Source organism: Lithobates pipiens, unplaced genomic scaffold, assembly GCF_037356315.1.
Source record: "Lithobates pipiens isolate NorthernLeopardFrog02 unplaced genomic scaffold, aLitPip1_a1.2 Scaffold_22, whole genome shotgun sequence".
NCBI lineage: Eukaryota > Metazoa > Chordata > Amphibia > Anura > Ranidae > Lithobates > Lithobates pipiens.
The window spans coordinates 112,218,704-112,236,883 of record NW_027507784.1 but is presented as its reverse complement, the minus strand read 5'-3'; the positions used below and the strand labels follow the sequence as shown (position 1 = coordinate 112,236,883).

At 43.0% G+C, this 18,180-nt stretch overlaps 1 protein-coding gene across 2 annotated transcripts in view; it reads left to right on the top strand.

Annotated features, from left to right (window-relative positions):
- CCDC141 (coiled-coil domain containing 141) overlaps positions 1–18,180 on the top strand; it is a 232,130-nt gene that overhangs the window by 75,554 nt on the left and 138,396 nt on the right. For both annotated transcript variants that reach the window (XM_077448107.1, XM_077448106.1), the window contains exon 3: positions 5,158–5,349. In XM_077448107.1, the coding sequence (XP_077304233.1) occupies positions 5,158–5,349 (192 nt within the window). The remainder of the gene's footprint in view (positions 1–5,157; positions 5,350–18,180) is intronic.

Below are 18,180 nucleotides of genomic sequence, written 5' to 3'. Positions count from 1 at the left end.
CTCCTCCTCAGCTGCCTCCTCCTTTTCCGCTGCTAGCGTCTCTTCCACTGCACCGCCCAAGCTCCCCAGAACCTATTCCACATGCCAGGTGAGACGTTGCCATGCCGTGCTGCGTCTGTTGTGCCTGGAAGCAAAGAGCCACACTGGCCCGGCACTCCTTTCAGCTTTGCGTTCACAGGCAGATGAGTGGCTAACACCGCTCAATTTGACAGTTGGTAAAGTGGTGTGTGACAACGGTGCCAATCTGCTTAGCGCATTGAAACAGGGCAAAATCACGCACGTGCCGTGCATGGCACACGTCTTAAACTTGGTCGTGCAGCGATTCCTTGTCAAATACCCTGGGGTCCAGGACATCTTGCGGCAGGCAAGGAAAATCTCGGCCCATTTCAGAAGATCTTACACGGCCATGGCTCGCCTTGCTGACATTCAGCGGCGACACCATCTGCCGGTCAGACGTCTTATTTGCGATTGCCCGACGCGATGGAACTCAACCTTCTATATGCTTGATAGGCTGCTCCAGCAGAAACGTGCAGTTAACGTCTACCTGTATGAACTCTGCGAAAGAAACGGTTCTGGGGAGCTGGGTTTTTTTTCACCGCGCCAGTGGCTGCTCATGCGCGACACATGCAGACTTCTGCGGCCATTTGAGGAGATCACCAAACTGGTCAGTCGCAGCCATGGCGCCATCAGTGACATGGTACCTTATGCCTTCTTTCTGGAGCGTGCATTGCGTCGTGTCATTGATCAGGCTGTGGAGGAGCAGGAGCGGGAAGATGAGGAAGTCGCAATGCTGGATGAATTCCCAGGGGGGGCTACTCTATCTGAGACAAGTCAACAACAGGAGTCTGATGAGGAGTCAGAGGAGGATGGTGCCGGGGCGGATGAGCAGGAGCAAGAAGAGCATGCTTTAAACCTTTCTGGGATCCCTGTTGTGCGAGGATGGGGAGAGGAGAATGAAGAGGACGACATTATCCTGGATGATGAGCAGGAGCCAGGCCACCACACCGCTTCCACTTTAGTGCAAATGGGGGCCTTCATGCTCCAGTGTTTTAATAGGGACCCCCGTATAAAAAGCATGAGGGTCAAGGACCAGTACTGGGTGGCAACGTACTTAGACCCCCGGTACAAACACAAAATGGCGGAAATGTTACCGCCGTCGCAGAGGGCTGTCAGAATGCAGCACTTCCAGGCCTTGCTTCGAGAAATGCTGCATTCTGCTTTTGCGTGCGCTGGCAGAGGAGCAATTCCCACTCCCAGAGAAGGATTTGCGGGTACCAATCCAACAGCGCCTGCAAGAAGAGGCCGGTTTGAAGATGTGTTGGTGACTTCGGATATGAGGTCATTCTTTCAGCCGACCCATCGACAGGTGTCATCCGGATCCAGCATCAGGGAACGCCTAGACCGTCAGGTGTCCGACTACATTGGGTTAACGGCCGATGTGGACGCTCTGAGGAGTGATGAACCCCTAGACTACTGGGTGGGCAGGCTTGACCTCTGGCCAGAGCTTGCCCAATTTGCAATCGAACTGTTGGCTTGCCCCTCATCCAGTGTCCTGTCCGAAAGGACGTTCAGCGCAGCAGGGGGGATTGTGACCGATAAGCGTACTCGCCTAGCTCACCACAGTGTTAACTACCTCACATTTCTAAAAATGAATGAGGCATGGATCTCGGAGGAATTCAACACATGTGACCAGTAGACCATGTATATGTCTATAAACTATTTTTTTAATCAAGCACACAGACCTTCTTAATTCATTTGGCTCACTTCCTTGACCCAAAAAAGCACACCGTACTATATGCCCCTACCCTCCTCTTTGAAGAGGTTGAGCGGTGTCATATTTCTACTGGGGCTGCTTATGATATCCCTGTGCTGTGCTGACTTCCTCCTGGGGGTTCTTATTATGAAGGGATCACACTATCCCTGTGCTGTGCTGACTTCCTCCTGGGGGTTCTTATTATGAGGGGATCACACCATCCCTGTGCTGTGCTGACTTCCTCCTGGGGCTGCTTACGGTGCTGCTGTCAGTGCTGTATGTCACGGTGCTGCTGTCAGCGCTGTATGTCACGGTGCTGCTGTCAGCGCTGTATGTCACGGTGCTGCTGTCAGCGCTGTATGTCACGGTGCTGCTGTCAGCGCTGTATGTCACGGTGCTGCTGTCAGCGCTGTATGTCACGGTGCTGCTGTCAGCGCTGTATGTCACGGTGCTGCTGTCAGCGCTGTATGTCACGGTGCTGCTGTCAGCGCTGTATGTCACGGTGCTGCTGTCAGCGCTGTATGTCACGGTGCTGCTGTCAGCGCTGTATGTCACGGTGCTGCTGTCAGCGCTGTATGTCACGGTGCTGCTGTCAGCGCTGTATGTCACGGTGCTGCTGTCAGTGCTCTGTATTACGGTGCTGCTGTCAGATGCCTCTATCACGGTGCATGTGTCATTCCGGTATGTCACGCTGCTGGTGATCATCTCCTGCACCCTCTTCTTTGCCTACCCTGGTCCCTGACCTTCCCTCTCCTCCATTGCCTTCATTAGCTCCATAGTCCTGAATTGTTAGAACAATTTCCCAAATAAAATAAAAATGCTTGTAGTTATCGATCCCAAATTCACCTCATACATGTATTATGTCATTGTCCAGATGGTGGGACTACGTTTTACCCCCTAATAATTACCACGTGGCCGCAAATTCGACATGAAGGTTTGCAAAGTTCGCCTCCCATTGAAGTCAATGGGGCCCGCGGCGAACGTTCGGTTTCGCGAACGTTTGGGTCCGTTCGCATTTCGCGTTCGCGAAACGTCCCGTCGGAAGTTCGTCCATCACTAGTCACAGATGTTTGCGAGAGCGCAACCCATGGGATTGCGTGAGAGCAACATTCTGGGAGGATGTCCATGGACGCCTACCCAGAAAAACACGACCGCGCTGTAGCCGTCTTTCGGCTATGGAGCGGTCGGCAAGTGGTTAGTCTATAAAGATAAAGAATGCATTAAGGTAAAAAACCTTCTGTCTTTACAACCACTTTACGCTAGAGCAGTGATGGCGAACCTTGGCACCCCAGATGTTTTGGAACTACATTTCCCACGATGCTCCACTACACTGCAGAGTGCATGAGCATCATGGGAAATGTAGTTCCAAAACATCTGGGGTGCCAAGGTTCGCCATCACTGCGCTAGAGTATCCCTAATCTAAGTTTATTGCTTCCAACTAGGCTGTAGACAGCCTGAGCTTTGTTTATGAGTTTTGGGTTCGTTAGGTTTCTCTTACACCCAGGGGCATTATTTCCTTCTACTTGCTACTGGGGAGTGTTCTCCAGTAGATAGAGATAGAAGATAGAGGGGGGTTTTTTTTTGCATGCGGTAAATAAAGTCCAATTCACAAAACAAATATATACTGATTATGCGGTATTTGCCAGAGAGGCCCCATGTTGTTCTTTTGACAAATAGCTGGTTGTTAAGGAGTGCATCGCGTCCTTAACAACAGATGACTCATCAGCTGTCAGAGGGTCTCGGATAAGGGTCTGCTATGGATTTGGGGGGGGGGGGCATGCTGGTCTTTTTTTCATTATTTTTAATTGCTGGCATGTTTTCTTTTTTACATTCAGCTGTCAGCAGGAAACCCACTGACAGCTGATGAGTCATCCGTTGTTATAGATGCGGTGGCCAGCTTCCTGGCCTGCTCCTTAGCAACCAGCTCAATGCAATAAATTACCTCATTAAATAATGCGGTACTTACTGCTAAATCTAACAGATACCGCATTTGGTATTTAATGCAAAACTCTTAGTCAATTATACTTTCAAAACTGATTTACCGCAAATGTTATTTTACCGCCTTTTTTGGGCAGTTATTTAACTCTTAGTGAATTGACCCCGGAGTGTATTGGGTTAGGAATATTTATTCTGACCTGGCCAGTAAATGGTGCTAGTGTTGTGTGCTGAGAAAGAGGATAAATAATTGGAGACAGCTTCTAGAAGGGATCTTGCCTCCCTGGCTATGTCTGTTGAGGATGTGTATCACAGGGAAAGGTGGAAAGGTGACATTTCCCCAATGATATACAGTAGGCAGCAGTAAAAAATTTACATATTGGAAATGTGTTTTTCTATCTAATTATTGAACTACTGCATGTAATCGTCTTGTTTGTGAACGATTCCATTAACTTTTACCAGGAAATGCATCGGTTTATTCAAGGGAACTCTGGTGTCCCTCCACACTCCAAAAACTTAGCAGTAGGTTAGTTTACATCTAGGGGTATTTTGCCCTAAAGTGTATTTCCGAATGTGATAGGGGCAAAAAAAACTGTAAATTAATTTGGACATTGGGCTTAATATAAATGGTTTAAGGTACAGAGTTCTCCATAAATCTCTGTGGAAAATGTCACCTCTATATAATGGAGTAAAATAAATAAAATAAAGCACTGTAAGTTTGTATGGATATGCTAATAATATGTAAACTCTAGGAATATCAGTCAAAATATGCTTTGGAATGCAATCAAAAAGGCAAATAGTCAAAGGCCCACATTGTGAAATTTAACCAGTTTAAAATATAGCTAAAGCCAAAATGTTTTTGAGTTTTAGACCAGGTAAGAGGTTAAAACCATTTTGCCATCTATGTCCCCCTGGCAAGATTTCCCTGCGCTTCCTATCCCATAGACCAGGGATATGCAATTAGCGGACCTCCAGCTGTTGCAGAACTACAAGTCCCATGAGGCATAGCAAGACTCTGACAGCCAAAAGCATGACACCCAGAGGCAGATGCATGATGGGACTTGTAGTTTTGCAACAGCTGGAGGTCCGCTAATTGCAGATCCCTGCCATAGACCCATCAGGAAATGAGAGAAATCTCTTCAAAGTAAGGAAAATATGTTTTAAATTGTTATTACCCCAACAGATTTTACCTTCTCAAAGAATTTCCTCTGTTACAGATATAACTTTAGGATTTCCCTTTTACCTTTGGTCCCAGGACAACAATCACCAGGACTAATAAAGAATAAAAAAAAAACTGTCAGATGAACACATGCCTAATCTAACAAAAAATAAAATATAAAAGTTTTGGCTTCAGATACACTTTTTTTGAAGTTGTGAATGAAGCTGTGGTTGTGACACATTTGGTGCAATACTAATGTTTTTAGTTTTTGTATTGTTTTCTTATGAAAGTTGTTCCTTTCTCTTCACAGTCTCTAGAAGACCGAGTATGTGATCTGTTATGTCAAGCTGATGAGACAGCTGAACAGCATAAAGACCAAAGCCAAATATATGATGCCATGGCAGCAACTCTAAAGGAAGCCTGGGATTCCCTGATCAGTGTGCTGGAAAAAAGAAGAGACTTGTTACATGTGACTTCTGAATTCTTCAATACTGCAGTTCAGGTTCTTATTTTTATTACAGTATATAAAATGTACAACATCAACCAACATCACTTAGCGCCCATAGTTTTGTCTCATAGTGCCACCTAGTAGGTTTCCATTATTTGATTCCATTATTTGATTCTACATTATACCTGTATAATTCCTATTAACCTATTAGCAAAGCAAGGTTAGGGTCTTTAGATCTTTTCATTATACATGGTAATGATTATTTCACCAAAACTGATGTTTAGTTACATACGGTAGTTACTTAGTTTATAAGAATGAAAAAGACACACCATCCATTTCAACCTACAGTATGTGTGTGTGATTTCAATCTAACAATTTCCATAGGCCATTGTATTCTCAAAAAAAGATTTCATATTTGCCAAATAACCAGAGACTCTACATAAAGGAATCAAGATCATAGGATATTCACATATAGGGCATGCCAAGCACACCCCTATGTCACATTACCCACCAAAGTCTAAACAATCTTTATTTATATTACAGTGTGTGGTGTATGCTTGATGAATTTGCACCACATATTTACATAATTTCTGTTTTTGGAAAATTGACCACTGATTCACATAATTGGAATTACGTGAAATAGTGATGTACCTTCCAATAACAGTAATAATTTAAATATGTGGTGAAAATTCATTAGGTAAACTTCAGGTAAGTAGGGGTATGCTTGTCATGCATGACCTATATAGGAATACATCTAAAAGTTTTTTGTTGGCAAAGTTGTCAACACTCTCAGCTAGTATCACTTCATGGGGAAGGGGTTCCACATTTTTACTGCTCTAATAGTAATGTACTCTTTGTGCAATCTACGATTAAACCTCCTTTCTTATAACCTCAGATCATGGTCATGAGTCTTTAGGGACCTTAGAGTAAGGAATTTATTACAGGTACTGAAGTCACCTTTGATATATTTGTATATTGTAATCCTATCCCCTCTTACAGCGGTAGTAGTCTTTTTTTCAACTTGTACCTACAGGTAAGCTCAAAATAAAGCTTACCTCTAGGTGCTATAAATATCTATTAAACTTGAGCCATTTAGAAGATATTCACTGTGGCTGCAGCTGGTAATGTCACCAGCATATACAGAGCAGCTCTGCATTCAGGGCACACTGAGGGCACAGCGAGTGCTGTGGCACGATCATGAATCCTGTGCACATTCATGGGAGTGATTTAATTGAGGTCCATCCATTGAAATGGCCAGAGATTGCAAACCCAGAAGGAAGACTGGGTGAAGACGGAAGCACTGGCAGCGGTGACAGCAAGCCAATGGAGGACTCCATTTAAAAGGTTAGCTTGTCATAATGTGTTAATATTCGGTGTATACTGTGAATAGAATTAAAAGGGGTGTTGCGCATCCTAAAATAAAACTACGGCCACTAAATACTCAATCTATATCTTAAAAGTGTCAAAGATATGATAGTGTGAATAATAATTAAAAACAAAGTGCAAACGTGCTTAACCACTTCCCACCCGGCCAATGCACATATACGGCCGGGTGGGAGCCGCCTACTCCTGATATGACGTTCAGGAACGTCATTCAGGAGTAGCGGGATCGCGCGCGCGCGCGCCCGCGCAGCGGCGCGATCCCGATGCGCCCGTGTCACCCGGACACGGCGCATCTCAGATCGGCAGGAGGGCTCTGTGATTGGCCCTCCTGATCACATGACGGCCGTGTCCAATCACGGCCGTCATGTGATGTAAACAAACAGCCGGTTGCTAGGCAATCGGCTCCTCCTCTCCTCACACAGAAGTCATCGCTGTGGAGAGGAGAGCAGATCGCTGCAGCCGGCTGCTGATCAGTGAGTATGGGCTGCTTTTTACAGCTTTTTACTCACTGATCACCAGTCTAGTGTACACAGTAAACACACCACACAGTAAACACATCACACAGTATAAACACAATGTCCCCACACATGTCCCCAAAACATACATGTCCCCAAATAATAAAAACACATGTCCCTAATAATAAAAACATGTCCCCCACATATGTCCCACTAAAATCACATGTCCCAATGATTATCTGCACACATATGTACGTGATCACCTGCACACATATGTACATGATCATTTGCGTACATATGTCCGTGATCACACAAACCAATTATTATACACTTAACGGATTTTTTTTTACCAAAAACATGTAGCAGAATACATTTTGGCTTAAATTTATGACAAAATTTGATTTTATTGGATTTTTATTGAAGTAGAAAAAAGAAAATAGGTTTTTTTTTCCAAATTTCCGCTTTTTTGCGCTTATATCGCAAAAAATAAAAAACGGAGTCGTGAATAAATACCACCAAAATAAAGCTCTATTTGTGCGAACAAAATGATAAAAATTTCATTTGGGTACAGTGTAGCATGACCGCGCAATTGTCACTGAAAGCGCTAGAGCGCTGAAAGCTGAAAATTGGGCTGGGAAGGAAGGGGGCGAAAGTGCCCTGTATTGAAGTGGTTAATAAATCAAAAATAATAATATCAGGGAAAAAATAGAACAAAGTGCATCTGTGCAGAGCATATCCAAAATATAAAAAAAAACTTCAAAATAATATGCAAGTAATTAAAATATCAACGACAGTGGTGCTGTGATAAAACATATAATATAGAGTAATAAAGTGCATACAGCAAAAAAAATAAAAAAAAAATCCAAAAAAAACAATTGGGTTTAATCAGAGTGACCCATACATAGTCCAATCGTGAATATTAAGGTGAAATATCACAACCAAATAAAATAGTGCAGTTATATGTTCACAGTGCCAAGCCAACTCTCTCCGTTCAGGTGGGTTTCACGTGTTAGTGCTGGTCACACCAGGTAATTACCTTACTGCTGTAAGGTATACAGCAAAAATAGCCTTTTATAAGGAACACTTGAATTCGGGAGATGGACAGGGGGGGAACTTCACACTTCTCTAGCGTCACCGTCAACCATCAAATTCCTCAGTGGATACTATCAGGATATACACTCAAGGAATAGATAGAGTCCACCATAGTGTAGTAGATTAAAATAATACCGATTTTATTAAACAAATAGCAAACTACTCACAAAGGTAGAGAGGGACAGAGCGCACAGCAAAACAGACCGACGAGCGTGTCGCTCGGGTGTAGGCGTCACTTCCAGTTTCCTACGCGTTACGTCACACAGTGACTTCAACTGGGATGTTTTCATAGCGGCCGGAAGTGGCTTTTTGAGAGGACTGGGCGGGTATACCCCGCCCTTCATTTGCATATCGCGTCATGCTCGAGAGACACATTACAGAAAGAGCAAACGGTCAAACGGACACAGAACGAGGACTCAAAGCCCATAATGGTGGAAATTAATAATAAAGAAATTTTCATCTAAATAGCAAACACACCGCTTGCTATACAAGCCCAAACAATGACTAGGACTAATCCTTATGACTTATAATACAGAGAGCGCTGGCAGCCATTTTCTTGGAGACTAAATATATGTCTCTACAATGGTGAGAGCAGCCATTGTTTTGGAAGTAAATGTCTATTCATGTATTAGACAAAGGATATTCGTCTCGTTTTCATTTTGTTGGTGTCATTGTTTATTAGATGTAGATGTCGTAATCTATATAGTAATTATTAATTATACCAAAAAAATATAATTCTACAAAACGAATTAGAAGTGAGCAGGTACAAAAAGAACCATATATATATAAAAAATGTATATATATATATATATATATATATATATATATATATATATATATATATATATATATATAGAATAACATATATATACACAAGTGGTCGTGTAGACCACCATAATTTAAAATTAAACAAATTTCAGATGTAAAAAATGATGGAAGATAAAAATGATTGTATTGAATATTAATTTTACTAAAAATTATAAGAACAGCAATAAAGGAGGATCGCGGAAGTGACGTATACATTACAGATCATGTGATATATATCTAAAATACAATAATATATATAAAAATATATATATAATATATATAATAAATATATATAATAAATATATATAATATATATAATATATATAATAAATATTTTATATATTTTATATATTATATATATATATTATATATTTTTTATATATATTATTGTATTTTAGATATATATCACATGATCTGTAATGTATACGTCACTTCCGCGATCCTCCTTTATTGTTGTTCTTATAATTTTTAGCAAAATTAATATTCAATACAATCATTTTTATCTTCCATCATTTTTTACATCTGAAATTTGTTTAATTTTAAATTATGGTGGTCTACACGACCACTTGTGTATATATATGTTATTCTATATATATATATATATATATATATATATATATATATACATTTTTTATATATATGGTTCTTTTTGTACCTGCTCACTTCTAATTCGTTTTGTAGAATTATATTTTTTTGGTATAATTAATAATTACTATATAGATTACGACATCTACATCTAATAAACAATGACACCAACAAAATGACAACGAGACGAATATTCTTTGTCTAATACATGAATAGACATTTACTTCCAAAACAATGGCTGCTCTCACCATTGTAGAGACATATATTTAGTCTCCTAGAAAATGGCTGCCAGCGCTCTCTGTATTATAAGTCATAAGGATTAGTCCTAGTCATTGTTTGGGCTTGTATAGCAAGCGGTGTGTTTGCTATTTAGATGAACATTTCTTTATTATTAATTTCCACCATTATGGGCTTTGAGTCCTCGTTCTGTGTCCGTTTGACCGTTCGCTCTTTCTGTAATGTGTCTCGAGCGTGACGCGATATGCAAATGAAGGGCGGGGTATACCCGCCCAGTCCTCTCAAAAAGCCACTTCCGGCCACTATGGAAACATCCCAGTTGAAGTCACTGTGTGACGTAACGCGTAGGAAACCGGAAGTGACGCCTACACCCGAGCGACACGCTCGTCGGTCTGTTTTGCTGTGCGCTCTGTCCCTCTCTACCTTTGTGAGTAGTTTGCTATTTGTTTAATAAAATCGGTATTATTTTAATCTACTACACTATGGTGGACTCTATCTATTCCTTGAGTGTATATCCTGATAGTATCCACGGAGGAATTTGATGGTTGACGGTGACGCTAGAGAAGTGTGAAGTTCCCCCCCTGTCCATCTCCCGAATTCAAGTGTTCCTTATAAAAGGCTATTTTTGCTGTATACCTTACAGCAGTAAGGTAATTACCTGGTGTGACCAGCACTAACATGTGAAACCCACCTGAACGGAGAGAGTTGGCTTGGCACTGTGAAAACACAACTGCACTATTTTATTTGGTTGTGATATTTCACCTTAATATTCACGATTGGACTATGTATGGGTCACTCTGATTAAACCCAATTGTTTTTTTTTGGATTTTTTTTATATATTTTTTTGCTGTATGCACTTTATTACTCTATATTATATGTTTTATCACAGCACCACTGTCGTTGATATTTGATTTACTTGCATATTATTTTGAAGTTTTTTTAATATTTTGGATATGCTATGCACAGATGCACTTTGTTCTATTTTTTTCCTGATATTATTATTTTTGATTTATTAAGCACGTTTGCACTTTGTTTTTAATTATTATTCACACTATCATATCTTTGACACTTTTAAGATATAGATTGAGTATTTAGTAGCTGTAGTTTTATTTTAGGACGCCCAACACCCCTTTTTATTCTATTCATATTTAATGAGAGCCAACTCATAAAGTGTTTGCTGCACCTATTGGAATAGAACTGTGCCTTTTAATTTTTTTACATATAGCGCAGGAGCCCTCATATACACATTCGGTGTATACTATCACATTATGGCATAGGCCTGCAGTAGGATCATTGTCAAGACTGAAGTCCTCCATACCCCTTATTAATTTTGCTACCCTTCATCAACTGCATATTCAAGATGAGGCTAAACTAGTGTTTTTGTAAAGAGAGAACATTATTGATTTATCTCTTGAATATATGAGCTGAACATAAGCTATTGATTTCAACCTCTATATCATTAACCACTTTCAGACCGGACCATTTTGCTGGTCAATGACCAGAGGTCTTTTTACAATTTGGCACTGCGCTGCTTTAACTGGTAATTGCGCGGTCATGCAATGTTGTACCCAAACAAAATTTGCGTCCTTTTCTTCCCACAAATAGAGCTTTCTTTTGATGGTATTTGATTGCCTCTGCGATTTTTATTTTTTGCGATATAAACGTAAAAAGACCGCAAATTTTGAAAAAAAATGATATTTTCTACTTTTTGTTATTAGAAAAATCCAATAAACTCAATTTTAGTCATATATTTAGGCCAAAATGTATTCAGCCACATGTCTTTGGTAAAAAAAAAGTCAATAACTGTATATTTATTGGTTTGCGCAAAAGTTGTCACATCTACAAACTAAGGTACGTTTTCTGGAATTTACGCAGCTTTTAGTTTACGACTGCCTATCTCATTTCTTGAGGTGCTAAAATGGCAGGGCAGTACAAACCCCCCCCAAATGACCCCATTTGGAAAGTAGACCCCCTAAGGAAATTGATAAGTGGCATGTTGAGCCCATTGAATATTTTATTTTTTGGCCTCAAGCGATTGAATAATGACAAAAAATTTTTTTTTTTTTTTTACACAAAGTTGTCACTAAATGATATATTGCTCACACATGCTATGGGCATATGTGAAATGACACCCCAAAATAAATTCTGCTGCTTCTCCTGAGTACGGGGATACCACATATGTGGGACTTTTTGGGAGCCTAGCCGTGTACGGGGCCCCGAAAACCAAGCACCGCCTTCAGGCTTTCTAAGGGCGTAAATTTTTGATTTCACTTCTCACTACCTATTACAGTTTTGAAGGCCATAAAATGCCAAGATGGCACAAAACCCCCACAAATGACCCCATTTTAGAAAGTAGACACCCCAAGCTATTTGCTGAGAGGCATGTTGAGTCCATGGAATATTTTATATTTTGCCACAAGTTGCGGGAAAATTACAAACTTAAATTTTTTTTTATTTTTTTTTCACAAAGTTGTCACTAAATGATATATTGCTCACACATGCCATGGGCATATGTAAAATGACACCCCAAAATAAATTCTGCTGCTTCTCCTGAGTACGGGGATACCACATGTGTGGGATTTTTTGGGAGCCTAGCCGCGTACGGGGCCCCGAAAGCCAAGAACCGCCTTCAGGTTTTCTAAGGGCGTAAATATTTGACTTCACTCCTCACTACCTATTACAGTTTTGAAGGCCATAAAATGCCAAGATGGCACAAAACCCCCACAAATGACCCCATTTTAGAAAGTAGACACCCCAAGCTATTTGCTGAGAGGCATGTTGAGTCCATGGAATATTTTATATTTTGCCACAAGTTGCGGGAAAATTACAAACTTTTATTTATTTTTTTTCACAAAGTTGTCACTAAATGATATATTGCTTACGCATGCCGTGGGCATATGTGAAATGACACCCCAAAATAAATTCTGCTGCTTCTCCTGAGTACGGGGATACCACATATGTGGGACTTTTTGGGAGCCTAGCCGTGTACGGGGCCCCAAAACCAAGCACCGCCTTCAGGCTTTCTAAGGGCGTTACAGTTTTGAAGGCCATAAAATGCCAAGATGGCACAAACCCCCCCCCAAATGACCCCATTTTGGAAAGTAGACACCCCTAAATTTAGGGGTACACTAGTGAGACTAGGTAATAAATGGCGGGTGCCCTGAAACTATAAAAAATAACTAACCAACCAGCGTCACCTGTAACAGTTATATGGTGATCACTGGTGAAAGGGTTAACTAGGGGGCAATCAGGGGGCTTTATGCGGTAGTATGTGGGGGTCCCTGGCGCTATTAAAAGCTGCGGCGAACCTAAATACCTACCTGCCTAACTAGCGTCACCTGTGACACTAATACAGCGATCAGAAAAACGATCGCTTATTAGGCTGGGTTCACACTGGAGCGATGCAGGAACGCCACGAATCCGCGGCGGGTTCCCGCATCACATGCCTCCCGGCGGCAGTTCACACTGCCCTATGCGAACTGCTGGGAGTGTCAGTGAAATGTTAATGACACCCCCAGATCAGTTCGCATATCGCAGTGCGATCTGGAAACTCGGATCGCATGGTGTGAACACCCATGCGATCCGATTCTGCTGCGGACCAAAAAAAGGGTCCCGGCGAGTTTGCGGCGGGTGCGGCGGGTGCGACACGAATTTAGCCATACTATCTGTATGGCTGAACTCGAATCGCACAGAGATCGGATGTGATTTGCACTGCAGTGCGGTGCGAATCACATCCGTTCTCATAAACCGCTGCAATGTGAACCCAGCCTTAGTGACACTGGCGACGGGGGGTGATCACGGGGTTAAACCTTTATTGGGGGGGTTAGGGGGGTACCTTAGAACTAAAGGGGGCTAACCCTAACTGCCCTAACAGTTATTACAGTCACAAATGACACCCGCCGGGTGATCAGGGGGTTAAACCTTTATTAGGTAATAAATGGCGGGTGCCCTGAAACTATAAAAAAATAACTAACCAACCAGCGTCACCTGTAACAGTTATATGGTGATCACTGGTGAAAGGGTTAACTAGGGGGCAATCAGGGGGCTTTATGCGGTAGTATATGGGGGTCCCTGGCGCTATAAAAAGCTGCGGCGAACCTAAATACCTACCTGCCTAACTAGCGTCACCTGTGACACTAATACAGCGATCAGAAAAATGATCGCTTATTAGGCTGGGTTCACACTGGAGCGATGCGGGAACGCCACGAATCCGCGGCGGGTTCCCGCATCGCATGCCTCCCGGCGGCAGTTCACACTGCCCTATGCGAACTGCTGGGAGTGTCAGTGAAATGTTAATGACACCCCCAGATCAGTTCGCATATCGCAGTGCGATCTGCAAACTCGGATCGCATGGTGTGAACACCCATGCGATCCGATTCTGCTGCGGACCAAAAAAAGGGTCCCGTGCGAATTTGCGGCGGGTGCGGCGGGTGCGGCGCGAATTTAGCCATACTATCTGTATGGCTGAACTCGAATCGCACAGAGATCGGATGTGATTTGCACTGCAGTGCGGTGCGAATCACATTCGTTCTCATAAACCGCTGCAATGTGAACCCAGCCTTAGTGACACTGGCGACGGGGGGTGATCACGGGGTTAAACCTTTATTGGGGGGGTTAGGGGGGTACATTAGAACTAAAGGGGGCTAACCCTAACTGCCCTAACAGTTATTACAGTCACAAATGACACCAATGCAAAAAAAAATAAAAAATGCAATTGGTGTCACTGTGACTGGGGGGGCAGGGGTAATTGGGGGGGTGATCGGGGGGTGAAGGGGGGGTGTGAGTGTGCCTGGCATGTTCTACTGTGTAGTGTCGTGTTGGTGCAACTCACCGATCCTCTCTCCTCGGTGCCGGAACGAAAAATACCGACACGGAGGAGAGATTACATCACTTCCTCTCCTGTGTTTACATTACAGGAGAGGAAGTGATGTCACGGAGCATTTCCATTCGTCGGGAGCGATTGCGAGGGGGTGGCCATGAATGAATGGCCGCCCCCTCATCCCGGATCGCTCCCGAACGAATACCGACCGCCGCAGGCACCGGGGGGGGGCCCGATCGGGCCCCCCACCCGCGGGAAGGCAGGGACGTATATATACGCCCATATGCCTGCCCGTGCCATTCTGTCGACGTATATCGTCGTGCGGCGGTCGGCAAGTGGTTAATAAACATAACCCTGGGACCAGTGCTGGGACAAGATCATCCAGTGTCCAGGGCAAAGATGCCAAATTGTGCCCCCCTTCATTATGTGCGAGCTTATGTGGAGGAGGGGGAGAGAGAAAGCATAGCCCACACCTTCGCTCGGCTCTCTTCCTCTCTTAGCTGCTTCCAGTACTGGGATGACAGAAAAAATGATGCCACTGTCACTGCTCCTGCCAGCCTTATAGTAGAAGGAACTGTGGCACCCCCAAAACACACCGTGTTTTGCTTTTAGGCCAAAAAGTAAAATTTTGGTCTCATCTGAACAGAGCACCTTCTTCCACATGTTCGCTGTGTTCCCCACTTACATTCTCACAAACTGAAAACCGGACTTTCTTTCAACAATGGCTTTCTTCTTGACACTCTTTCATAAAGGCCAGATTTGTGAAGTGCACGACTAATAGTTGTCCTGCGGACAGATTCTCCTACCTGAGCTGTGGATCTCTGCAGCTCCTCCAGAGTTACCATGGGCCTCTTGGCTGCTTCTCTGATTAATGCTCTCCTTGCCCCAGCCTGTCAGTTTAGGTGGACAGCCATGTATTGGTAGTTTTGCAGTTGTGCAATACTCTTTCCATTTTCAGATGATGGATTGAACAGTGCTCTGTGAGATGTTTAAAGCTTGGGATATTTTTTTTATAAATTAACCCTGTTTTAAACTTCTCCACAACTTTTATCCCTGACATATCTGGTGTGTTCCATGGCCTTCATGATGCTGTTTGTTCACTAAGGCTTTCTAACAAACCTCTGAATGCTTCACAGAACAGCTATATTTATACTGAGATTAAATTACACACAGGTGGACTCTATTGGCAATTGGTTCCACTAGATTTTCATTAGGGGTATCAGAGTAAAGGAGGCTGAATACAAATGCACACCACTTTTCGGATATTTATTTGTAAAAAAAATTGAAAAACATTTAATTTTCTTTCCACTTCACAATTATGTGCCACTTTGTGTTGGTCTATCACATAAAATCTCAATAAAATACATTTATGTTTTTAGGTTGTAACATGACAAAACGTGGATAATTTTAAGGTGTATGAATACTTTTTCAAGGCACTGTACCTTACAGCACCTTATCTCTCCCCAGGGCTCTTTTGCTAGTACAGGGGGTCCCCGGGTTACAAAGAAGATAGGGACTTTAGGTTTGTTCTTAAGTTGAATCTGTTTGTAAGTCGGAACATGTACATTTTTTAAGTGTAGCTCCAGCCAAAAAAACGATTTTTAAGCTTTTTGGATAACATAAGGAAGGGTTATCACCCCTGTAACATTTGTTTAGCTGTCTGTGCCCCTGTACAGAAGATTTCACCTCACTTTCTGTCCCAATGATAATTGGATTTTGAACATTTTTGGCTGTTAGGGAAACAAGGATTGGTGATAAAGCATCAGTGGAGACACCTTTTTCCCATATTAACTCTTAGGCCGCGTACACACGCGGGGACTGTTCGCCCAACTTTGTCCGTCAAACAGTTTCGGCAAACAGTCCGCTCAAAATTAGCATGGACGGACATGGCCACACACGACGAACGAACAGTTTGCTGACGACGGGACGAAAAATACGACGTCCTATACACTGCATTATAACTTTCGGCGTGTAAATCCTTTCTGAGCATGCGCGGAACTTAGTTTGACGAACAAGCCTACACACGAGGGGACTGTTCGCTGAAACAAAGTTTCAGCGGACAGTTTTTCGGAATTTCCGAAAAACCTTGTTCAGCGGACTGTTCGCTGAAACTGTCCGCTGAAAGCCCACACACGAGCGGGCTGTTTGCCGAAACACTGTTCAGCGGACAAAGTTGGGCGAACAGTCCCCGCGTGTGTACGCGGCCTTACAGGAGAGAATTCCCATTCCTAGAGGTAGATTTCCTCTTACTTCCTGTTATCTCCCTCCGTTTGTAAGTAGGAGTCGTTTGTAAGTCGGATGTTTGTAAGGCGGATGTTTGTAAGTAGGGGACCCCCTGTATGAGGGAATGCAACTCTTCTGTTGGATTTATTTTATATTATGGAGAATGTAACAATAGATGTTTTAACATTTAAAGGTGGGTGGGAACACCAAAAACTCCCATATTTACAGGAATAGAGGCAGGTATTACAAGGATATCTGACTGCTGTAGCCGCTGAGACACAGGCTACAGGGGCTGACTCTTGTTCACCAATAATTGTCACTTGTAGGTGCGTTGGGTTGGATCAGCATTATTGACAATAGGTGTTAGAGCTTATTTGCCTTGCCATAGGAAACTGTCAGCAGAACAATGACTACATCCTATCAGATGTAGTCACTGCTCAGGTGTTCAGAAAGCCACAGGTGTAGTGGCTTGAGCCACTGCATTACTGCAACACATGAGTCTAAAGGAGGCCTAAATTACCCTTTCTTCCCCCTGATAACTAAACCCCTTTGCACTTACCTTATTAGAGGGTAATGCAGTCCAAGAGCCTGCATCATACCAGGAGGCACTTGGTTAGAGAAGCCTCCCTGCTGGCTTAAAATAAGAAATCTTTTCTATTCAGGAATATGAGGAACACAGTACCCCTGGCACTCTGCACTTTGACACTTCCCTGTCACTAAACCTTACTGCACCCCTGACTCTGAACCTCCCTATTCCCCAGCACTCTTGACATTGTACCTCCTAAACCCTGGACTCTGAACCTCACTGTCTCCCAGTACCCCTAATACTGAACACTAAAACATCACACACTGCATCACTTTCTGTCAGCTAGCAACTATGTTGCTAAAAATTCCTTGCTCCCCCTTATCACCTTTTCAGGAGCATGCAGAGAGGAAAAGAACCTGAGCATGGAGCCTCTGAGCTTATGTTAAAGGTTATGCACATTGCGTTTTGCATTATTATTTAAAGTGGTTGTAAACCCTTACAAACCACTTTGACCTACAGGTAAGCCTAGATTAAGGATTACCTGTAGGTCCAAGAAATATCTCCTAAACCTACACGGTTTAGGAGATATTTGCCAAAACACAAGCACCGCTGTCTACGGTGCATGCGCCGTAGACAGCGGCACGCAGGCGCACTAAGCGTGCTGCTGTCAACGGTGATATGCCGCGAGTGGCGGCTCCCGTGCACAAGCGCGGGAGTGACGTCATTGCGGCTTCATCGAATGACAGCGCTGGAGCAGC